Raw genomic sequence first — 17777 nt, forward strand, 5'->3', positions numbered from 1 at the left:
GCCTTCAGCTCCACAAGCTAACCGTGGTCCACCAGGGAATCTACAGCTGTGAACTCTCTACTGCCAGAGACTCACACCTGGTCCTCACCTACCTGGAGATCACACCTGATAAACCATCTGATGGTACAAAGTTTACTTTTACTATTTACCCTCACTGTAAGTCACATGATCACATTCAACAATAAAACTGCAACTCTGTATTTTCTCCTTCAGTTTCAGATGGACTGAGTCCAGGTTCAATCACTGGTATAACAATAGCAGCAGTAGCAGCAGTGATTATAGCAGCAGTGATATGTTACCTGCTGAGAGGTAAGTTATGATGATGATGACATCATAATCTGTTGAACCATTTAACACAACCACCTCCTGATGGACAGAGAGGAGGGTTACATTGGTGGCTTTTGATGAACAGCTTTCAGTTTCTGCTATTTTGCTGTCTCCCATCTCAAGGTTTTCTGCCCAAATGCAAAAAAGTTACACGGTCATCTGAAGAGGGAGAGTCACTCTCTGCCACAGGTAGACGTCCATGGAATATTCATGTCCTAATGGTTACATGCATTTACTCATACTAGCTGTTTGTGTGTCTGAATCCTGCTAACTCACCATAAACTCACCTATCTCCCTCCAGCAAATACAAATGGTCAAAATGAAAAGGATCAGAGTGGAATACCACTTCAGAATGGAGAAGAATGAGAGAGGAAGCCATAGAAAGACAAGAACAAGAACAATGTCAAGGAGAAGAGGGGTCAGCCACATCAACCATAGTAAAGCCTCAGACAGAAGGAGAGGACATTGTTCCTGATTAAGACAAAAAGGACATTCTAGAAGTCTCTCTGGTGTATCAGTAGAGTCAAAAGTCAAGAATAATATGAGAAGAAATGTGTTAGTGTTCTACAGGATGTGGTCATGGTCTCTCTGAGAAAGAGGCTATGGCTATTATTGATTAGCCAATACATTGACAACCAAACCACTACTGGTTCAGGCGCTCAGGCACTTGTAGAGACCTGAAAGAATTCAATAACTATAACCAATTATGAAAACTTAACCTACAGAAGACCAGGTGGAGCTATAATCATATTCCTTTAGGATCTACATGGAGTGCCTAGCAGGGGGGCAGCGGCTAGGGGTTGGTTCTGGACCGGCCACTTCTTCCACAACGAAAAGCAATTTGTTTTGCAAATCAAATGTGAATTTAGCAATGTCTGTATTCAGTATAGTTACTATTCAGTGACAGTATGTTATCCCCTGCCTTGCCTCATTCACCATCATTGTGTCTTGGAGAGGCCTGTCAGCCTTTACACACACTGAATGGACAGGACCTGTTTCACCATCAGAAGTAACTTGCTGAGCATGTGAATCAATCAATTACACTACATTATTAGGAGAAGTAATTGATTGATTGTGGGGTCATAGTTTTTTAAGTGTTATTTTAATTTATTAAGTGTGTGTGTGCGTGCATGCATGTGTGCACATTAATTTTGCTATTGCAGGAGAAAGTAACTACTCTGGGATACTGAGTTTATTTACTGTAGCATGACACCCACACCTTGATGAATGTAGGTTATCTTTACCTGTATGTAACATGATCCCTCTGGAACTCCCGGACAGCCTCTCTCTGAAGAGAGAGGAGCTTTAGTAGCAGGAACAATAAGTTACCTGAAACAGAAAGGGAAGCTATGATGATGATGATGATGATGATGATGACAACCATAGTCAGCCTCTATTGAGACATTTAACAAACCATAATGTCCTGAATTTAAAATGATAGTGGCTATTGGCTTTGATTGGGTTCTACAGGGAGAAAGTGTTGGACATTTTTGGTTAACTACTCTGTCTCACTTAAGGTCAGACAACATAACAAACCAATTATATGAATTATGCATATTGTAGAATGAAACACCTATATGCCCTTTATGCCTATGGATTAAGAACCAATTTAACAATAGTAGAGACATTTCTTTAGTGCAAATGCTGTGCTTCTGAGAAAGGATGGGTCCCTCTAGCTCTCTGCAGCTGGTCTGGGTATGTCAAGGACATAAAACTTCAGGAACAGATAGACCTGTATAGACCTGTATTGTTTCTCGTTGCTTCTGAGTAACCTGGTCACACGGTTAGGACAAAGAGCCTCAGAATGACCACAGTTTTTTCCAGTTCATTTTAGACAAAGAGCCTCAGAGTGATCACAGTTTTTCAGTTCATCCTGTCTTTTACTATCTTCCAAGGGTGTAGATAGGAGTAGCAACGGAACTAAAGTTATCACTTGTTTGTGCGCTATTGTCACGTCCTGGCTCTGGGGACTCTTAAATGTTGAGCCAGGGTGTGGACTTGTTATGTTTAGTTTTCTATGGGTTTTGTTCTAGATCGTTTATTTCTATGTTGGCCAGGGTAGTTCCCAATCAGAGACAGCTGTAGCTTGTTGTCTCTGATTGGGGACCATACTTAGGCAGCCTTTTGGCATTTTAGTTTTGTGGGATCTTGTTCCGTATGGTTTGTTGTATTACCTAGGACTTCATGTATCGTTTTGTTGTTTTTGTTCATGTTGTGTACACTTAATAAAAGTATGTACGCCTATCACGCTGCGCCTTGGTCCTCTTCATCAGTCAACGAGCGTGACAGAAGATCCCACCATAAAAGGACCAAGCAGCGTGCCAAACAGGAGAAGTTGGCGATGTCCCAGGTGGGCGAATGGTGGTCTTGGGAGGACATATTCGCGGGCAGAGGGCCATGGGCAAAAATAAATGCCCAGGCAGGAGAGGAGAAACGGCGCCAACCGTGCCGACGACGGACACGCGAGAGGCAACCCCAAGTAATTTTTTTGGGGGGGCACACGGCGTGGACGACGGGGCTGCTGGAGGCAGCTACAGGGCGCATCGGCGATCTAGGAGAGGAGGCCACCAGGTTTGGGGGGCTGGAAGGGTTGTTGGCGGAGCCTAGAGGTAGAGCAGAGCCAACTCCCCGTACTCAGGCTAGGCAGCATGAGACTGGGCAGGTTCCGGGTTATGCGGAGCCACGTACTGTGCCGCGAGTGTTCCGGCACAGTCCTGTACGTCCTGTGCTAGCACCACGCACGTGTCGTGCTAAGGTGGGCATGCAGCCAGGACGGAGTGTGCCGGCTCAATGCTCGTGGCCTCCAGTACCCCTCCTCGGTCCCGGATATCCTGCGCCAGTGCCACGTGCTGTAGCGCCAGTAATGCAGTGCACAGCCCTGTATGTCCTGTGCTGATGCCTCACACACAGGGTGTGGAGATAGGCATTCAGCCAGGACGGGTTGTGTCAGCTCTCCGCTCCCAGACCTCCAGTCCGTCTCCACAGCCCGGTCCGGCCTGTTCCTGTCCCTCGCACCCAAGCCTGTGGTGCGCTGTCGTCAGCCCGGTCCGGCCTGTTCCTGTCCCTCGCACCAAGCCTGTGGTGCGCTGCGCCAGCCCGGTCCGGCCTGTTCCTGTCCCTCGCACCAAGGCTGTGGTGCGCGTCGCCAACCGGACCGGCCTGTTCCTGCCCTCGCACCAAACCAGTGGTGCGGCGTCGCCAGCCCAGCCCGGCCTGTTCCTGCTCCCCGCACCAAGCCAGTGGTGCGCTGTCGTCAGCCGGTCCGGCCCGTTCCTGCTCCCGCACTAAGCCAGTGGTGCGCGTCGTCAGCCCGGTCCGGCCCGTTCCTGCTCCCCGCACAGAGCCAGTGGTGCGTGCCGCCAGCCCGGTCCGGCCGTACCTGCTCCCCGCACCAAGCCAGTGGTGCGCCGTCGCCAGTCCGGCACGGTCCGTGCCTGTTCCACCGGTGCCTGGTCCGGCACCGGTCAGCTGCTCCACTCCGGAGCCAGAGCAATCCGCTCCACCGGTGTCCAGTCCAGCTCCGGCCAGCGGGACCAGACCAGGGGCGCTACGGTGGGTAGAGGGAGAGTGGTGGTCACGCCCGGAGCCGGATCCGCCTCCGAGGCAGAATGCCCACCTGGCCCCTCCCCTGTTGTGTTTGGTTGGCGTGGTCGCAGTCCGCGCCTTTGGGGGGGGTACTGTCACGCCCTGGCTCTGGGGACTCTTAAATGTTGAGCCAGGGTGTGGACTTGTTATGTTTAGTTTTCTATGGGTTTTGTTCTAGATCGTTTATTTCTATGTTGGCCAGGGTAGTTCCCAATCAGAGACAGCTGTAGCTCCTTGTCTCTGATTGGGGACCATACTTAGGCAGCCTTTTGGCATTTTAGTTTTGTGGGATCTTGTTCCGTATGGTTTGTTGTATTACCTAGGACTTCACGTATCGTTTTGTTGTTTTTGTTCGTGTTGTGTACACTTAATAAAAGTATGTACGCCTATCACGCTGCGCCTTGGTCCGCTTCTCATAACGATCGTGACAGCTATGACCCGATACACATAGCCACATACACATAGTCACAAGAAGAAACCTCAAGGTCCAGGAAGGATGGCTGTAAGGAATGTCTTAAATGTATATGGTTGAGAATGGGTTATGGACCTGACATGTTTAAACCATATTTAAGTATTGATTGATATGTTTTATAATGTGTAATGGTTTAGATGGGATGTTTTATGTGCAAATGTATTTGTGGCTGGAGACTGTGTGTGCAGAGGGGGCCTATCTCTGAAACTGGTGAACTGGGACAGGCTGCAGGAGTGTGTGCACTCCCTAACCTCAAGGCTTCTCCTGACTGATAAGAGATGGCTCTGTTATTTTTTGCATGAGAAAGCTTGGTCCTGCCACTATTGGTTCCAAATCTGAATAAATAGGAGGAGGAGGAGGAGAAGTCAGATTTCGCCACTATCATAAATTAAGAGAGTGGGCGGAGCGGTCAAAAGATAGAGATTTTGGGACAATGGTAGAAGAACTAAAAAGGGAGGGATTAGGCAAAAAGTATGTCAAATGTGCAGGAATAGAACTGTATATAAACTGAGGGCCAAGTGTTGGGAGTTTAGTTACTCTGCAGACCCACTCGGCTTTGTTGGTTGTGTAATAAAGTCTATCTTGATTCTACAAAAACTCTGGAAGAACTTTGATTTTTAATAAGTATAAGGCCAATTTTCTATGACAAAAGTCACCAGCAACTGAATGTGAGATGACTGCCGCCACCACAGGTACTGTAGGACTGCTGTCTGTATCCAGTGATGTATAAATCTGTTTCAGGGATGAAATGAAACCGACTTATCCTCCTGTCCACCTCTCTTTCTCTTCTGTGCAGCAAATTAAAACGGTCCATTTGGAAAACCACTTCTGAATGGGGGACAATGAGGGGGCTAATAGCTAACATTGCAGCAATACTGTTGCAGTGCCTCAAGAATCAAGAAGAGGTTGACCTAGAGGTGAAAATTGACCTTATTCACAGTGGACATTCAAACATATAGCAGCAGGCAAATATATTGTTCCTATGCTAGCCAACAGAGATTTTTGAAAACCAACAGAAGATTCACCTAGGCTAGAATTACCAGTCAAATAACACACTGATTTTTGTCTTTCCTTTGGTTCATTTAATTATTATCTGTGAATGTAAAAGCTGTCCTAATTTCCTAATGAGAAATGACTCAAACAAGCCCTGTCATTCCACATAATACTATGAACAATGATATTAAATATGTTAACTTTACTAGTCTTTGTTTGCTTCTACTTCACGTTGCCTGCTCAACCCCAATCCAAACCTCTCAGTTTCCACCTCTTAACCTTTGGATCAGTGAGTAGACCTAGTTAATAATGCCCGGTCTTCAAGGCAACACTGCACCAGTGTCTGAAAGGTTGTTGGTGCATTAAAGAGCCTGCAGGGTATTCATGGGAACTGTCCACAGGTGAATGCAACCTTCTCCTGATCTCTTGGGTCCACATCAACCTGCCATTAACCAAAAGCCACTGGTTTAACACCATGTGTCCTGCTTGAGACTGGTCAGTGACTCCTGGATTCTGGGAGAGGGCTTGCATCCTTGTGGGACCATGTGCTGAACTTGTGTTCATGTTGGAGTAAGATCAAGAAGGTCCCGCTAAAGAATCTGAGGACAGTTTTGTATTTTCCTTCAGGGTTTAGATTAGACTTTAGGTACGGAAATCTGGATATGGTTTGATGTAGTTTACAAACGAAGTTACCTGCTGCATTATATCTACGAGTTCTGTGCTCAGCTCTTTTTCTGCCAGTTGCTCTCCTGGATCATACAATGCGTCCATATGGCAGACGGAGACACATTCATAACTAGAGTGCAGAGGTCTGCCCGCCGTCCCGCCATAGATGGAGCCCCATCAGTGCAAAAGCCCACCATTCGATCCCATGGAATCTGTTTTTCATCAATATAGCCACGCAGCACGATGAACATCCCCATGTGCCGTTTTATGCTCAGGAATCGTGAGACAGAACAATATGTCCTCGTAAATAGCATCCCCCGACATACAGCGAACAAAAGTCAATGCATGGGCATCTCGGCCGTCACAGCTAACGTTCATTTCGATAGCATATGCTGGGGAGTTTTTGAGTCGTTCAGTCAGTTTCCTCTTGATTGCTAGCAATAACATAGATTCTTTGTTTAACAGTGTTATCTGACAAAGATATTGATGTGAGTTTCTGTGCCTCTCCCTCCCCACACATTGTTTTCAACATATCAATTGTAATATCAAAGTCTCTGCAATCGTGTGTGGTTTCATAGCGCAGCGGGCCTAGCCATTCACAGTGGAAATGATTTAAGTGCAACAGTCAAGTGTGGCCTTTTCCCATGATCTAAGGTCGCTCTCTGGTTGAATTTTATCGTTTAGATTTGAATAATTTTCATTTAGATTTTGAAGGTTAACCATATTACAATGATTTTGAGAGACAAAGAAGATATTATAATATATATATATTTTTTTGTATATACCTTTTTTTGTATATATTTCTTTTTTGTTTAGATTTTGAAAATTCTTCTGTGAACACATTTTCATATCAGGCGACCACACATGGGGTCGCAACCCCCAGTTTGGGAACCGTTGGTTTAGATACACAACAGTGTGTCAGTTGTAAATATTGATTAAAAGCACACAAGTATACACACTATATATACAAAAGTATGTAGACACCCCATCAAATTAGTGGATTCGGCTTCAGCCACACCTGTTGCTGACAGGTGTATAACATTTTATCAAACAAAACAACGCTATATTTTATCTCTGGGACCCTCAGGATGACAATCCAGAGCAAGATGACTGAATGTAAGTCCATTATTTACCTTCAGAGGTGAATGTATCAAACCAGTTGCCTTGATAAAAGTGTTTTGATGCTGTGCACCATCTTCAAACAATAGCATGGTATTTTCCCGCTGTAATACCTACTGTAAAGTGGACACTACAGTTAGGTTAACAATAATTGAAGCTTTCTGCCCATATAAGACATGTATATGTACGTGAAAATGTGCTTTTGTTTACAACATTATTTTAGTCACATTATCCGTATTGAGCAACAACTGTCCCGATTTTGGGACACCCATCCAGTAGTTGTTAATAAATCCTCCAAGGAAAACTTTCAGGGAACTATAGAAAAACATTCTCAGAACCTTCCTGCAACCTAAAAATGAACGTTTCCATAACAGGCAAAATGTTCACTTCTGTTCTCAGAAAGCGTTTAGCAACTTTCTGTTTTAAAAATTTAGGAAACTTTTGGCTTTATTACCTGAACCAAAAACATAGGTTCCCACAACTTCCAAGGAACCAAATGTGCTATCTGGGCTAACAGCCATAGCAGCAATACTGTAGCAGGGCCTTATTCACAGTGAACATTGCACCAGGCAATGATATTTATCCTATGCTAACCAAGAGATGTTGACCAAAACATTCCCCTCGTCTGGAGTTACCAGTTAAATAACATGTTACCACTGTATAGGTACTGTGATTCTATTCTTTCTGTTGGTCGATTTAGTTGTGAATGTTTGTTGTCCTTATGTTTTGATATTGAGGAGAACAGTACTGCCATAATAGTACTGGATCATTATACATTATACTGTGAACATTAAATACTTTAACTTTACTAGTCTTTGTTGGCTTCTACTTCACGTTGCCTGCTCAACCCCAACCCAAACCTCTCAGTTTCCACCTCTTAACATTTGGATCAGTGAGTAGGCCAAGTGAATAATGCCTGGTAAGGAAACCAATGTGTCATTTTGTAATTTGGGTGAACTATCCCTTTAACTTCGCCTACCAATTTTTTAAAACATTTTAGTCATTTAGCAGACGCTCTTATCCAGAGCGACTTACAGTTAGTGAGTGCATACATTTTCATACTGCCCCCCCCCCCGTGGGAAACAAACCCACAACCCTGGCGTTGCAAGCACCATGCTCTACCAACTGAGCTACAGGGGACTACCAATGGTACTTCTCTTGAAGAGTGAAACTAGGCTTACTTCTAATGAATGACATTCACATACCAATACAAAACCGGAATGGGCACTTTGCTCTGTGACAAACTGCTCTTGAAGAGTGAGCTACAGGGGACTACCAATGGCACTGCTCTTGAAGAGTGAAACTAGGCTTACTCCTAAGGAATGACATTCACATACCAATACAAAACCGGAATGGGCACTTTGCTCTGTGACAAACTGGATTTGGCTAAGAGTAACAGCACAGATTCTGACAGAGAGGAGTTTGTATCCGAGACGATAACACTGTGGTCTGGTCTCCGTGGAGATGGCCTGTGGACTGGTTTCCATGACATTAAGGGGTCTGGTGTCGGTGGTGATTCTGCTGTGGACTGTCACATCCACAGATGGGGGAGGTGAGTAACAACCATCATCAGTCTGTCTTAGTTCATCTGTCTTTACCTTCTTCTATCTGTCTCAAAATATTACATTCCAAAATAACTCCTACGTAGTCCAAGTCCCTAGGCACACCTTTGGCTCTAGTGTAGCATGAGCATTAAATAGGTGTAATCAATGTGGTGAAAACTCTACCTAGCTAGATTACCATAGCAGACTCAATATCATAGGAAAATGACCATATAGCTGTAAAACAAGCTTCACTGAAACATGAATTACCATAGATCATAAACATGTTGGTCATTACAGAAGACTGCCAAATTGATTCAAGAGCAGACTTTTCCTGTTGTGTGTAGTGATCTGTGGCCACTTCCACTCTAAGGCCAAGTGTTATACACTGATTATACCAATTTAGCCAGTAAACCCCCGTTTCGCCATCAGAACAGCCTCAATTCGTCGGGGCATGGACTCTACAAGGTGTCGAAAGCATTCCAAAGGGATGCTGGCCAATGTAGACTCCAATGCTTCCCACAGTTGTGTCAAGTTGGCTGGATGTCCTTTGGGTGGTGGACCATTCTTGATAAACACTGGAAACTGTTGAGCATGAAAAACCCAGCCACGTTGCAGTTCTTGACACAAACCGCTGCGCCTGGCACTTACTACCATTCCCCGTTCAAAGGCACTTAAATATTTTGTCTTGCCCAGTCACCCACTGACTGGCACACAGACACAATCCATGTCTCAATTGCCTCAAGGCTTAAAAATCTTTCTTTAACCTGGCTCCTCCCCTTCATCTACACTGATTGAAGTGGATTTAACAAGTGACATCGATAAGGGATCAATAAGCTTTCATCAATAAGTTTTCACCTGTATTCACCTGATCAGTCTATGACATGGAAAGAGCAGGTGTCCTTAATGTTTTGAATCCTCAGTGTATATGAATCATCATGTGGTCATGTGAAGGACTATGAGGTCTCATCAAAGTCTCTGTGATTGTTTGAACAACTTTATAGGATGAATCAGTGATTCAACTTACCAGATGGGTCAGGCTAAGACGGTTTAACAACGTAAATGTTTGCTGAATGGGTGTGTGGTATGATTAGAGGCATGAAGGAAGTTTAGTCATTCAGGTCTGACTGGAGTCTTTACTTTAGATTGTGATTTTAGTTAGGTGCTGTGGGTGTGGAGGGGGGTGGGTGAAGGACAGAGGAGGACCACAATGACAGATTAAACTCAGGTTAATATTAACAATATTAACAATAATAACAGGGTTAATAACAGGTTAATAACGCTCTGATATAAACCAAGGGCCTACTCACTTTTTTTTTTTTTTTTTTTTTCACCTTTATTTAACCAGGTAAGCCAGTTGAGAACAGGTTCTCATTTTACAACTGCGACCTGGCCAAGATAAAGCAAAGTAGTGCAATAAAAACAACAGAGTTACATATGGGGTAAAAAAAAACATAAAGTCAGAAATACAACAGAAAATATATATACAGTGTGTGCAAATGTAGCAAGTTATGGAGGTAAGGCAATAAATAGGCTATAGTGCAGAATAATTACAATAGTATTAACACTGGAATGCTAGATGTGCAAGAGATTATGTGCAAATAGAGATACTGGGGTGCAAAAGAGCAAAATAAATAACAATATAGGGATGAGGTAGTTGGGTGGGCTAATTTCGGATGGGCTGTGTACAGGTGCAGTGATCGGTAAGGTGCTCTGACAACTGATGCTTAAAGTTATTGAGGGAGATAAGAGTCTCCAGCTTCAGAGATTTTTGCAATTCGTTCCAGTCATTGGCAGCAGAGAACTGGAAGGAATGGCGGCCAAAGGAGGTGTTGGCTTTGGGAATGACCAGTGAGATATACCTGCTGGAGCGCAGACTACGGGGTGGGTGCTGCTATGGTGACCAATGAGCTAAGATAAGGCGGGGATTTGCCTAGCAGTGATTTATAGATGGCCTGGAGCCAGTGGGTTTGACTTGCCGAACATGTAGTGAGGACCAGCCAACAAGAGCGTACAGGTCACAGTGGTGGGTAGTGTATGGGGCTTTGGAGACAAAACGGATGGCACTGTGATAGACTACATCCAATTTGCTGAGTAGAGTGTTGGAGGCTATTTTGTAAATTACATCGCTCGAAGTCAAGGATCGGTAGGATAGTCAGTTTTACGAGGGCATGTTTGGCAGCATGAGTGAAGGAGGCTTTATTGCGAAATAGGAAGCCGATTCTAGATTTAACTTTGGATTGGAGATTCTTTATGTGAGTCTGGAAGTTGAGTTTACAGTCTAACCAGACACCTAGGTATTTGTAGTTGTCCACATACTCTAGGTCAGACCCGTCGGGAGTGGTGATTCTGGTCGGGTGGGCGGGTGCCAGCAGCGTTCGATTGAAAAGCATGCATTTAGTTTTTACTAGTGTTTAAGAGCAGTTGGAGGCTACTGAAGGATTGTTGTATGGCATTGAAGCTCGTTTTGAGGTTTGTTAACACAGTGTCCAATGAAGGGCCAGATGTATACAAAATGGTGTCGTCTGCGTAGAGGTGGATCTGAGAGTCACCAGCAGCAAGAGCGACATCATTGATATACACGGAGAAAAGTGTCGGCCCAAGAATTGAACCCTGTGGCACCCCATAGAGACTGCCATAGGTCCAGACAACAGGCCCTCGATTTGACACACTGAACTCTATCTGAGAAGTAGTTGGTGAACCAGGCGAGGCAGTCATTTGAGAAACCAAGGCTATTTAGTCTGCCAATAAGAATGCGGTGGTTGACAGAGTCGAAAGCCTTGGCCAGGTCGATGAAGACGGCTGCACAGTACTGTCTATTATCAATCGCGGTTATAATATCGTTTAGGACCTTGAGCGTGGCTGAAGTGCACCCGTGACCAGCTCGGAAACCGGATTGCATAGCGGAGAAGGTACGGTGGTATTCGAAATGGTCGATGATCTGTTTGTTAACTTGGCTTTCGGAATACTTTCGAAAGGCAGGGCAGGATGGATATAGGTCTGTAGCAGTTTGGATCTAGAGTGTCACCCCCTTTGAAGAGGGGGATGACCGCGGCAGCTTTCAATCTCTGGGGATCTCAGGCGTTATGAAAGAGAGAGGTTAAACAGACTAGTAATAGGGGTAGCGACAATTTCAGCGGCTAGTTTTAGAAAGAAAGGGTCCAGATTGTCTAGCCCAGCTGATTTGTAGGGGTCCAGATTTTGCAGCGCTTTCAAAACATCAGCTGTCTGAATTTGTGTGAAGGAGAAGCGGGGGGCATGGGCAAGTTGCAGCAGAGGGTGCAGAGTTGGTGGCCGGGTTAGTGGTAGCCAGATGGAAAGCATGGCCAGCTGTAGCAAAATGCTTGTTGAAATTCTCGATTATTGTAGATTTATCGGTGGTGATAGTGTTTCTAGCCTCAGTGCAGTGGGCAGCTGGGAGGAAGTGCTCTTATTCTCCATGGACTTTACAGTGTCCCAAAACTTTTTGGAGTTAGTGCTACAGGATGCAAATTTCTGTTTGAAAAAGTTAGCCTTTGCTTTCCTGACTGCTTGTGTATATTGGTTCCTAACTTCCCTGAAAAGTTGCATATCGCGGGGGCTATTTGATGCTAATGCTGTACGCCACAGGATGTTTTTGTGCTGGTCAAGGGCAGTCAAGTCTGAGGAGAACCAGGGGCTATATCGGTTCTTAGTTCTGTATTTTTTGAATGGGGCATGTTTATTTAAGATTGAGAGGAAATTACTTTTAAGGAACAACCAGGCATCCTCTACTGACGGAATGAGATCTATATCCATCCAGGATACCTGGGCCAGGTCAATTAGGAAGGCCTCTCGCTAAAGTGTTTTAGGGAGCGTTTGACAGTGATGAGGGTGGTCGTTTGACCGCGGACCCGTTACGGACGCAGGCAATAAGGCAGTGATCGCTGAGATCCTGGTTGAAGACAGCTGAGGTGTATTTAGAGGGTATGTTAGTCAGGATGATATCTATGAGGGTACCCATGTTTACGGATTTAGGGTTGTACCTGGTAGGTTCGTTGATAATTTGCGTGAGGTTGAGGGCATCTAGCTTGGATTGTAGGATGGCTGGGGTATTAAGCATATCCCAATTTAGGTCACCAAGCAGTACAAACTCTGAGGATAAATGGGGGCAATCAATTCACATATGGTGTCCAGGGCACAGCTGGGGGCTGAGGGGGTCTGTAGCAAGCGGCAACAGTGAGAGACTTATTTCTGGAAAGGTGGATTTTTAGAAGTAGAAGCTCAAACTGTTTGGGCACAGACCTGGATAGTATGATAGAGCTCTGCAGGCTATCTCTACAGTAGATTGCAACTCCACCCCCTTTGGCAGTTCTATCTAGACGGAAAATGTTATAGTTGGGGATGGAAATTTCAGAATTTTTGGTGGCCTTCCTGAGCCAGGATTCAGACACTGCTAGAACATCAGGGTTGGCAGAGTGTGCTAACGCAGTGAATAACTCAAACTTAGGAAGTAGACTTCTGATATTTATGTGCAAGAAACCAAGACTTTTGCGATTACAGAAGTCATCAAATGATAGCGCCTGGGGAGTAGGAGTGATACTGAGGGCTGCAGGGCCTGGGTTAGCCTCTACATCACCAGAGGAACAGAGGAGGACTAGAATAAGGATACGGCTAAAGGCTTTAAGAACTGGTCTTCTAGTGCGTTGGGTACATAGAATAAAGGGGGCAGATTTCCGGGTGTTATAGAAAAGATTCAGGGCATTATGTACAGACAAGGATATGGAAGGATATGAGTAAAGTGGAGGTAAACCTAAGCGTTGGGTAACGATGAAAGAGATAGCATCGCTGGAGGCATCAATTGAGTCGGTCTCCGCGTGTATTGGGGGAGGTGCAAAGGAGCTATCTAAGGCAGGTTTAGCTAGGCTGGGGGGTCTACAGTGATATAGTACAATTAGAAATAACCGAAACAACAATAAACTAACCATGTTTGGGCTGAGGCTAAACATAAACAGGATGTAGTACCGTAAAAGGAACAGTCCAGCAGATATCAGCTGTATAGCTGAGTTATCATAAGGTCCGGTGGTGAAGTACTAGTGAGTAAGAGGCTACAGCTAGCGGGCCAGGGCTAGCAGATGGATGGAATCTTCGTGGTTAACGTCGTAACCACATCAGACGATTTCGTCGGCAGACCAGTTGTGTAGGATCGGCGGGGCTCCGTGTCAATACTAGGTGGTCCCGTCCGGTTGACAGAGAGGTAGATAGCCGGGAGATGGGCCTAGCTCAGGATAATTAGCCAGACCACAGCGTCCGTTTTGTTGTAGCTAGCTGGTAGCGACGAATCCGGAGTTAAAGGTCCAGTGATTCAGTGATTCCAGCGGAAAAACTGATATGTTCTGGGTCGATAACGCGCTGTGCAGACTGGCCGAATATCCGGTGATCAATGTCCAGTGATTAAAATTAATCCCGCTGAAAAAAATCCAATGTTCTGGGTGAAACACCGCTAGCTAAGGCTAATAGCAAGTAGCTAGTTAGCTGGCTAGCTGGCTAGCTGGCTAGCTAGTTTCACTGGAGATTCTAGATAAAAGGTAAGTCAATAATAGAATCCGTTCCACATTGAGTGAGGCGGGTTGCAGGAAAGTATATTTTGTAGAAGGATGAACAGTCTGATAGGGAAATAGGTACGAAAAATACAAAAAAACAAGGTATTTACAGGCTATTTACAGACACACGACAGAAACAGGACTGCACTACTTCGCCATCTTGGATTACTTTACCAAGGTATCTGACTATTGGGGAGTATAGGAGTCTGTGTTTGAATCCCATCTTGTCCAGATGCTCAGTTAACATGTGTGTTTATTCTCTTGCAGACATCCATGTAACCTGTCTGTTCTCAGAGGATTGTGTCCTGGCCTGCAGCTTCCAGCCTGGCAGTGAGGAAGTCATCCACTGGCTGAAACCAGAAGACAAGGACCTGAATGTCCACTCCTACTACTACAGTACAGATCAGCTCAAACAGCAGAGCCAGCGTTACAGAGGGAGAACAGCCCTGTTCAATGACCAGATCCCCAAAGGAAACGCTTCACTACTGCTGAGAGGACTCACACTCCAGGACCAGGGCAGATACAAGTGTTACACCAGCACTATTAAAGGCAACAAGGAGTCCTTCATTAACATGGCAGTGGAGGGTACGGAATGTCTGTCTGTCTGTCTGTCTGTCTGTGATGATCACTTTATGGCTGCTCCATGTGTAATGTCTACTTTGTTGCAGCTCCAGTCCGCTTGGTGGACATACAGTTATCAGATGACATCATCACCTGCAGTTCCACAGATATCTACCCTGAGCCTAAACTCACCTGGTCCACTGACCCCCCCTCTGACCTTTCATTTGACCCTGGAACCATCCAGAACTCCACCAGCACCAAGGTGGATGACCGGGGCCTCTATGACATCACCAGCACAAAACAGTTTATCAGAGGCCAAACCAACATCTGTACCGTGACCTCTGGGACAGTAGAAAGGACAGCAACCCTGAAACAGCAAGGTAATCAATTGATCAACCTATTAATCAAACAATTTATAAATCAATGAATAAATTCATCAATCAACGTTTTTGGTTGTAAACTCTACAAAAACAAGACAACATTGTGAGACAGAATATGCAACGATCAATCAAAAAAGGCACTTACTCATGATATAATTTCAGATCCGGTCCAGGGTTCTCCAAGCAGTGAGGTGTCCATCCCATGCAGTGTCTCTCAGTCTGACCTCCTGACCTTTAACCTCACCTGGAGGTTCAACCAGATAGACACCATCCTCAACTCTACCTACACAAAGGGCACATCTCAGATGTATATTGATGACCAGTGGAAGGAGCAGGTTCAGAATTTGTCTGACTCTGGCAGCCTTCAGCTCCACAAGCTAACCATGGTCCACCAGGGAATCTACAGCTGTGAACTCTCTACTGCCAGAGACACACACCTGGTCCTCACCTACCTGGAGATCACACCTGATAAACTCTCTGATGGTACAAAGTTTACTTTTACTATTTACCCTCACTGTAAGTCACATGATCACATTCAACAATAAAACTGCAACTCTGTATTTTCTCCTTCAGTTTCAGATGGACTGGGTCGACATGCAATTGGTGATATAATAAAAGCAGCAGTGATTATAGCAGCAGTGATTATAGCAGCAGTGATTATAGCAGCAGTGATATGTTACCGACAGAGAGGTAAATTATTATGATGATGACATCATAATCTGTTGAACCATTTAACACAACCACCTCCTGATGGACAGAGAGGAGGGTTACATTGGTGGCCTTTGATGAACAGCTTTCAGTTTCTGCTATTTTGCTGTCTCCCATGTCATAGTTTTCTGCCCCAATGCCGAAGTTCTGCCCCCAGTGCCGCAGGTAGACGTCCATGGAATATTCATGTCTTTCTGGTTACATGCATTTACTCATACTAGCTGTTTGTGTGTCTGAATCCTGCTAACTCACCCTAAACTCACCTATCCCTCTCCAGCAAATTCAAATGGTCAAATGAAAACGTTGAGAGTGGATTACCACTTCAGAATGGAGAAGAATGAGAGGAAGCCATAGAAAGAAAAGAACAAGAACAAGGTCAAGGAGAAGAGGGGTCAGCCACATCAACCATAGTAAAGAACAAGCTTAAATGTAACCTAAAATGTAATCTTGTAATCCCTGAAAGTAATTATTTATCATGAGAGGACTGTGGTGTCTGAGACAACGATGCTGATCTATGCTGTGATGATAAGAATTCGCTGACGCTGTACTTTGATTATAAAGATTTTATTATTTCAAAGAATTCCAGCGTCAATTTAAAGACATCTGCAGATATCTGGAGAATAACCGGCTCCAATCTGTAATATGTTATTCCTCCCCGTCCTTTGTTCAAAACATGGTATTTATATCCTATGTAACATAATATGGCGTGATTTTAATAGACCAATCCCTGGCCTCTACATAGCAGACTCTCCTCTGTTTTAGGGGGCCCCTATAATAATGTTTTCCAGATGTTTCAGCAAAGCAGAGTAGAGTTCATCTATTACAACATTTGCAAATGTCAGCAAAATCATAGACCCTCAGACACTACATATTTCCCCCCTTCGAGACTAATTAAGTCTCAAAAACAAAAAGAATAGGATTATGACAAATATTTTTTTTGTTATTGAGTAACTTCAGCAATAAACCAAAATTTATGGAGAGTAAACACATGTTTATATAGACACATTTTTGTATGGAGTGTAAATAAATTGTTATGGAGTGTAAATAAATTGTTATGGAGTGTAAGAGCGAAAAACCTGTCTGGCAGCTTTCATTCCAATTATCCATCAATCAATCAAGACAGGAAAATTCTCTCACGGCCCCTCTGCCCCAGGCGACCACCTAAGTACTCCAGATCAATTTATAAATCTTTATCAATGCATTTTAAGCTATGATGCAATTGAATACACATGAAAACCTCAGTAAACAAAATACAATCAAAAATGTCCACATTCAGGCTGGTCGACCCATCGGACCCTCCTGTGGATTCTCTCTGTCCCTGCCTAGACCTAATATCCCTAAGCTTCAACGAAATAAACAAAAACATCTGAGGTCCCCACATGTATCCAACAACAGAAAACATAATTCTTCAAAACATTAATACAGAAAGAATATAACACAAATTATGTATTACACATGCAAATATGTCTATATATCATTGCAGACACTGGAATGTAGTCCACTACACTTCATCTCCTCAGCAGTGTCGACTTCCAATGAAACGTTGGTGATGGAAACGTGGGTGGTCCCTGCACGCACCACCCACGTGGAGTTCCAGGTCTCAGGCAGCCTCTGGAACTGCCGTTATGCTGCCAACAAGGCAGAGTTCATCTCAGCCTATGCTACCCTCCAGTCCCTCGACTTCTTGGCGCTGACGGAAACATGGATTACCACTGGAAAACACTGCTACTCCTACTGTTCTCTCCTCGTGCTGACCATGTGTTCTCGCATACCCCGAGAGCATCTGGTCAGCGGGGTGGTGGCACAGGAATCCTCATCTCTCCCAAGTGGACATTCTCTCTTTTTCCCCTGACCCATCTGTCTA

The 17777-nt window shown here is 44.6% G+C and overlaps 1 protein-coding gene and 2 long non-coding RNA genes across 3 annotated transcripts; all 3 read left to right on the top strand.

The window, feature by feature from the left end:
• The first annotated feature begins 3 nt into the window (after positions 1-3).
• On the top strand, positions 4-688 carry LOC121569301. The gene is made up of 3 exons (XR_006001348.2): positions 4-123; positions 214-309; positions 629-688. It is a non-coding gene; the product is annotated as an uncharacterized LOC121569301 (long non-coding RNA).
• Positions 689-8602: 7914 nt separating this feature from the next.
• Positions 8603-15141, top strand: LOC123487269 (CD276 antigen-like; the record flags this gene model as incomplete). Its single annotated transcript, XM_045218440.1, has 3 exons — positions 8603-8714; positions 14532-14849; positions 14933-15141. Coding segments are annotated over exons 1-3 (615 nt in total), but the record flags the coding sequence as incomplete, so codon positions are not given.
• Positions 15142-15979, top strand: LOC123487267. Its single transcript, XR_006659697.1, has 3 exons — positions 15142-15205; positions 15368-15688; positions 15779-15979. It is a non-coding gene; the product is annotated as an uncharacterized LOC123487267 (long non-coding RNA).
• Positions 15980-17777: the final 1798 nt, after the last annotated feature.

Source organism: Coregonus clupeaformis, unplaced genomic scaffold (genome assembly GCF_020615455.1).
Source record: "Coregonus clupeaformis isolate EN_2021a unplaced genomic scaffold, ASM2061545v1 scaf1581, whole genome shotgun sequence".
Lineage (NCBI taxonomy): Eukaryota > Metazoa > Chordata > Actinopteri > Salmoniformes > Salmonidae > Coregonus > Coregonus clupeaformis.